Raw genomic sequence first — 7491 nt, 5'->3', positions numbered from 1 at the left:
AATTGAGATTAATTCTCATCTTCCATTTAAAATTATCATGACCCAGCATAATCTTCAGAAGTGGTTTGGGGGGGACACTGAGCCCACCATCTCCCCAGATTGCTGGAATTCAGATTAAAAGCAGCTTTCCTATCTAACAAATTTTGGAGTATTGATATTTTTCAAGTGGTAAGCAGCCTGACCTGACTTGGTAACAACATTCTGTTTCCAGCAACACTGTATTACCTCCACTTTCATATATAAAATCTATTTGTCCATTATTCTATTTCTTAGCTTTCTATTTTGTTCAATTAGTGTATCTATCCATGAGCCAATAGTATAGTGTTTAAATTACTGCTATATTTCTGATATCATTGTCATATTAAAAAATCACCACAAAGGTTTGTGGTTTAAAAAACTAACAGCTGCTTTATTATTTCAGATGATTATAGATCTAGAATTTGATCAGTTAAGTTGGGTACTTCAGGCTCAACATCTCTCTTGAGGTTGCATTAGAAATTGGCTGAGGCAGACGTATTCTGAAAAGTCTCTTCATTCGTATACCTGGTGTATAGTCTAGAAAGTCTTGAATAATGGACTGAAACAGGTGGTAATCTTTGAGATCATAAGGGTGAGGCCCTAATCCAATAGAACTTGGAAGAAATGGAATGTACACCAGAGATACCACTCTCATGTTTGCTAAAAGGAAAGACCCTGTGAGGACAGAGTGAGGAGGTGGCCATCTGTAAGCTGGAAAGAAAGCCCTCACCAGAAATCAACCTTGCTGTCACTTTGATCTTGGACATCCAGCATCCAGATCTGTGAGAATGTAAATGTCAGTTTTTTCAAACAACAGAGTTTGTAGTATTTTGTTATGGAAATAATAATGCAAGCCAGCTAATATAAGTTGATGTTGGTGTTGATGATGATGATGATGATAAAATATGACCTGGGTGTGGTGTACAGAGGTCTTAATCGAATGACCAGGATTCAATTCAGAAAATCATGGTTCCTCATCCAATCACCAGATGTGGATAATTTCCAAATCCAGAGATTTTGAATAAGGATACATCAGTTATTTCTGTATAAGGTCTCTGTAATATCAACACAAATAGGTGGTGTAAATCTTCAACCTATTTTTCCTGTTAGAAATCTGTGAATATTAAGCAAGGTAATTGTACTTTGTGCAAATAGAAATATGCAAATCTTTCTGGAGATTGCTTGAAGTGGATTCTAAGCTAATACTCATCCCTGGGTGAATCAACACAATAGGACCTGGGAGAGCAAGGAGAGAGAGAGAAATGTCAGGAAGCCAGAAAGTGCATCCAAAAGAGTGCAGCCTCAGTTCAAGGCACCGCCATTGACAAACCCAGCAGGGAACCAGGACAGCAAAATCATGACATTCCATCTTTTCTTCTCATCTGCCCTCCAGCTATGCTACTTCTTGACTAGAAGGCAGAGAGCTTGTTGTGGAAGACCAAGGAAGACAGGTATTCTGGTTGAAGAAAGGGAGAGATCTCAATGGGTGAAATAAATACATTTTTCTTAACATTCCAACCATCCAATCAGGTTTTTTTTTTTTTTTTAGTCTTCATTGTAATATAATTGCTTTACACTCGTACCAGTTTTTGAGGTACACCAAAGTGAATCAGCTGTATTTGTACATATATCCCCATATCCACTCTCTCCTGTGACTCCCTCCCATCCTCCCTGTCCTGGCCCTCTAAGGCATCACCCATCATCGAGTTGATCTTCTTTTGTTATACAGCAACTTCCCACTAGCTATCTTTTTTACAGTTGATAGCATATATATGTCTATACTACACTCTCACTTCATCCCAGCTTCCCCTTCACACACCCCCACCCCAACCCTGTGTCCTCCAGTTCATTCTCCGCATCTGCATCTTTATTTTTGCCCTGTCAAAGGGTTCATCAGTACTGTTTTTTTAGATTCCATATAGTGAGTTAGCATACGGTATTTGTTTTTCAGTTTCTGGTTTACTTCACTCTGTATGACAGTCTCTAGGTCTATCCACCTCATTACATGTAGCTCAATTTCATTCCCTTTTATGGCTGAGTAATATTCCTTTGTATATATGTGTCACATCTTCTTTAACTATTCATCTGTTGATGGGCATTTAGGTTGTTTCCATGTCCTGGCTATTGTGAAAAGTGCTGCAATGAACATTATGGTACATGTTTCTTTTTGGATTATGGTTTTATCTGGGTATATGCCCAGGAGTGGGATAACTGGATCATATGGTAGTTCTATTTTTAGTTTTTGAAGGAACCTCCAAACTGTTATCCATAGTGGTTACATCTACTTAGATTCCCAGCAACAGTGCAGGAGAGTTCCTTTTTGTCCACACCCTCTCCAACATTTAATGTTCCTAGATTTTTTGATGATAGCCGTTTTTACAGTTGTGAGATGATACCTCATTGTGGCTTTGACTTCCATTTCTGTAATGATTAGTGATGTTGAGCATCTTTTCATGTGTTTGTTAGCCATCTGCATATCTGCTTCGGACAAGTGTGTATTTAGTTCTTCTGCCCATTTGTGGATTGGGTTATTTGCTTTTTTGGTATTAAGCTGTATGAGCTGCTTGTATATTTTGGATATTAATCCTTTGTCAGTTGCTTCCTTGGCAAGTATTTTCTCCCATTGTCTTCTTGTCTTGTTTATGGTTTCTTTCTTATGCAAAAGCTTTTAAGTTTCATTAGATCCCATTTGTTTATTCTTCATTTTATTTCCATTATTCTAGGAGGTGGATAAAAGGATCTTGCCTTGATGTATGTCATAGTGCTCTGCTTACATTTTTCTCTAAGAGTTTTATAGTGTATGGTCTTACAATTAGCTCTTTAATTCCTTTTCAGTTTGTGTGTGTGTGTGTGTGTGTGTGTGTGTGTGTGTGTGTGTGTGTGTGTATGGTCTTAGGAAGTGTTCTAATTTCATTCTTTTCCATGTAGCTGTCCAATATTCCCAGCACCACTTACTGAAGAGGCTCTCTTTTTTTCCATTGCATATTCTTGCCTCCTTTGTCAAAGATAAGGTGCCCATATGTGGGTTTACCTCTGGGTTCTCCATTCTGTTCCATTGATCTTCCTTTCTATTTTTGTGCCGCTACCATACTGTCTTGATCACTGTGGCCTTGTAGTATAGTTTGAAGTCAGGAAACCTAATTCTACCGACTCCATCTTTTTTTCTAAAGACTGACTTTGTTATTCAGGGTCTTTTGCATTTCCATACAGATCATAAGATTTCTTGTTCTAGTTCTTTGAAAAATGCCATTGGTAGGTTGATAGAGATTGTGTTGAATCTGTAAATTATTTTGAGTTGTATTGTCATTTTCAGAATGCAGATTCTTCCAATCCAAGTACATGGTATGTCTCTCCATCTGTTTGTATCATCTTTGACTTCTATCATCAGTGTCTTATACTTTTCTGCATACAGGTCTTTTGCCTCCTTAGACAGGTTTATTCCTAGGTATTTTATTATTTTGGTTGCATTGGTAAATGGGAGAGTGTCTTTAATTTCTCCTTCTGCTTTTCATTGTTAGTGTATACGAATGCAAGATATTTCTGCACATTAATTTTTTGTCTTGCTACTTTACTAAATTCATTGATTAGAGCTAGCAGTTTTCTGGTAGAGTCTTTAGAGTGTTGTATATATAATATCATATCATCTGCAAAGAGTGACAATTTTACTTCTTCTTTACCAATTTGGATTCCTTTTATTTCATTTTCTTCTCTGATTGCTATGGCTAAAACTTCTAAACTATGTTGAATAACAATGGTGAGAGTGGGCACCCTTGTCTTGTTCCTGATCTTAGAGGGAATGCTTTCAGTTTTTCACCATTTAGAATGATGTTGGCTTTTGGTTTCTCATATATGGCTTTTATTATGTTGAGGTAATTTCCTTCTATGCCCATTTTCTGGAGATTTTTTATGATAAATGGATGTTGATTTTTTTCAAAAGCTTTTCCTATGTCTGTTGAAATGATCATATGGTTTTTATCCTTCAAATTTTTGATATTATGTATCACATTGATTGACTTTCATATATTGAAGAATCCTTGCATTCCAGGAATAAACCCCACTTGATCATGATGTACGATCTTTTGAATGTGCTGTGGGATTCTGATAGCCAGTGTTTTGTTGAGGATTTTTGCATCTATATTCATCAGTGATATTGGCCTGTATTTTTTTTTTTTTTGTGATATCTTTGTCTGGTTTTGTAATCAGGGTGATGGTGGCCTCATTGAATGACTTTAGGAGTGTTTTGGAAGTGTTTGAGAAGGATAGGTGTTAGCTCTTCTCAAAATGCTTGATAGAATTTGCCTGTAAATCCATCTGGCCCTGGGCTTTTTTTGTTGGGAGATTTTTAATTACAGTCTTAATTTCTGTGCTTGTGATTGTTCTGCTCATATTTTCCATTTATCCCTGGTTCAGTCTTGGTAGATAGTACTTTTCTAAAAGTATATCAATTTCTCCCAGGTTATCAAATTTATTGGCATAGAGTTCCTTGTAGTAGTCTCTTATGAACATTTGTACTACTGTGGTGTAAGTTGCTACTTCTCCTTTTTCATTTCTAATTCTGTTGATTTGCATCTTCTCCCTTTCTTTCCTGATGAGTCTGGCTAATGGTTTATCAATTTTATTTATCTTCTCAAAGAACCAGCTTTTACTTCCACTGATCTTTGCTATTGTTTCCTTCATTTCTTTTTTGTTTATTTCTGATCTGCTCTTTATGATTTCTTTCCTTCTGCTCACTTTGGGGTTTCTTTGTTCCTCTTTCTCTAATTGTTTTAGGTGTAAGGTTAGGTTGTTTATTCGATATTTTTCTTGTTTCATGACGTAGGACTGTATTGCTATAAACTTCCCTCTTAGAACTGCTTTTGCTGCATCCCATAGGATTTGAGTTGTTGTGTTTTCATTGTCATTTGTTTCTAGGTAATTTTTGACTTCCTCTTTGATTTCTTTAGTGATTTCTTGGTTGTTTAATAGCATATTGTTTAGCCTCCATTTGTTTGTATTTTTTACAGTTTTTTTTCCTGTAATTGTTATCTAGTCTCATGGCATTGTTGTCAGAGAAGATACTTGATGCAACTTCAATTTTCTTGAATTTACTGAAGCTTGATTTGTGACCCTGGTGTGATTTACCTTGGAGAATGTTCTGAGTGCACTTCAGGAGAAAGTGTATTCTGTCGTTTTTGTATGGAATCTCCTATAAATGTCAATTAAGCTCCCTGAACAGGGTTCCCTCCCAGGAGCAACATGGCTTCTCTTCTTCCGCTCAGCGACAAGGGCTTCCCCTCAGTCACTGCCGCCGCCAGCCGAGCCCTGCCGCGCCCGCAGCCGGCGGCTGCAATGCAGTTTATGTTGCTTTTTAGTCGTCAGGGAAAGCTTCAACTGCAGAAATGGTATGTCCCATTATCAGACAAAGAGAAGAAAAAGATAACAAGAAAACTTGTTCAAACCGTTTTAGCACAGGAACCTAAAATGTGCAGCTTTCTTGAGTGGCGAGATCTGAAGATTGTTTACAAAAGATATGCCAGTCTATATTTTTGCTGTGCTATTGAGGATCAGGACAATGAACTAATTACCCTGGAAATAATTCATCGTTATGTGAAATTACTTGATAAGTATTTTGGCAGTGTGTGTGAACTTGATATCATCTTTAATTTTGAGAAGGCTTATTTTATTTTGGATGAGTTTCTTTTGGGAGGAGAAGTTCAGGAAACATCCAAGAAAAATGTCCTTAAGGCAATAGAGCAGGCTGATCTACTGCAGGAGAATTTTGAGCATTTCCCCCCTGCTGTTTCATTTTATTCATTTTGAGTCAACTCTTGCTACTCTGGTGCATTTGTAATAATGAAAAACTGGAATACCTTAAAATATTCAGTAACTGTAAATCTGATTTTCAAAAGTATTTGACAAAAAGTCACAGTAATAAATACATTTTTTTATCACAATAGTTACATATACATAAACCAAAAAAAATTTTGGTTAAATAATATATACTTACTCATATTTCTTTTTTCATAGTCTCACATTTTCTGCTCTATTCTTTTTGTCAGTGCTGATCCTGATCTACTAAATTGATTGCATGAGCCCTAGGATTGGGACCTGCACAGGGCCCTGCAAAAGAGCGTTAAAAAAAAAAAAAAAAAAAAAAAAGTCAATTATGGTCTAATGTGTCATTAAAAGATTGTGTTTCCTTATTAATTTTCTGTTTGGATGATGTCTCCATTGATGTAATTTGGGTGTTAAAGTCTCCTACTATTATTGTGTTGCTGTTGATATCCCCTTTTATAGCTGTTAGCATTTGCCTTATGTATTGAAGTGCTATTATGCTGGGTGCTTACATATTTACAATTATTTTATGTTCTTCTTAGATTGATCCCTTGATCATTATGTAGGGCCCTTCCTTGTCCCTTGTAGTAGTATTTACTTTAAAGTCTAATTTGTCTGATATGAGTATTGCAAGTCCAGCTCTCTTTTGACTTCCATTTTCATGGAATATATTTTTCCATCCCATTACTTTCAGTGTATATGTGTCCTTTGGTCTGAAGTGGGTTTCTTGTAGGCAGCATATATAAGGGTATTGTTTTTGTAACCATTCAGCCAGGCTGTGTCTTTTGGTTGGAGAATTTAATCCATTTACTTTTAAGGTGATTATTGACATGTGTCTTCATATGACCATTTTCTTACTTGTTTTGGGTTTGTTTTGTTTTGGGTAGGTCTTTTTTTTTTTTTTTTTTTTCTCTTTTGTTTGCTACTTAGAAAAGTTCCTTTAGCACTTGTTGTAAGGCTGGTTTGGTGGTGCTGAATTCTCTTAACTTTCGTTTGCCTGTTAATCTTTTGATTTGTCCATCAAATCTGAATGAGATTTTTTTCTGGGTAGAGAATTCTTGGCTGTAGGTTTTTCTCTTTCATAACTTTCAGTATATCCTGCCATTCCCTTCTGACCTGCAGAGTTTCTGCACAGAGATCAGCTGTTATTCTTATAGGTTTTCCCTTACATGTTATGTGTTGCTTTTGTCTTGCTGCCTTTCATATTTTTTTCTTTGTGTTTCATTTTCATTAGTTTCATTAATATATGCCTCAGTGTATTTCTCCTTGTGTTTATTCAGTATGGGACTCTCTGCACTTTTTGGACTGATTAACTATTTCCTTTCCCATGTTGGGGAAGTTTTCCACTATACCCTCTTCAAATATTTTCTCAGGCCTTTCCTTTTTTCTTTCTTCTTCTGGGGTGCCTATGATTCAAATGTTGGTGCACTTAATGTTGTCACCAAGGTCTCTGAGACTGTCTTCCATTCTTTTTATTCTTTTTTTTTTTTTTGTGGCAGTTTTTTCCTGCTTTGTGGCAGTTATTTCCCCCATTCTATCTTGCAACCCACTTACTCATTCTTCTCCCTCAGTTATTCTGCTGTTTATACCATCTAGAGTAATTTTAATTTTAGTTATTTTGTTGTTCATTACTGTTTGTTTGCTCTTTAGTTCTTCTAA

General features: G+C 36.2%; 1 protein-coding gene across 1 annotated transcript; it reads left to right on the top strand.

Annotated features, from left to right (window-relative positions):
* The first annotated feature begins 5331 nt into the window (after positions 1 to 5331).
* LOC130848571 (AP-1 complex subunit sigma-2-like) lies at positions 5332 to 5817 on the top strand. The gene has a single exon (XM_057727024.1). It carries the CDS (start codon positions 5347 to 5349, stop codon positions 5815 to 5817), a length of 471 nt encoding a protein of 156 aa, XP_057583007.1. The 5' UTR covers positions 5332 to 5346.
* The last annotated feature ends 1674 nt before the right edge of the window (positions 5818 to 7491 follow it).

This window comes from Hippopotamus amphibius, chromosome 3 (assembly GCF_030028045.1).
Source record: "Hippopotamus amphibius kiboko isolate mHipAmp2 chromosome 3, mHipAmp2.hap2, whole genome shotgun sequence".
NCBI lineage: Eukaryota > Metazoa > Chordata > Mammalia > Artiodactyla > Hippopotamidae > Hippopotamus > Hippopotamus amphibius.
This window is presented reverse-complemented; position numbering and strand designations above follow the sequence as displayed.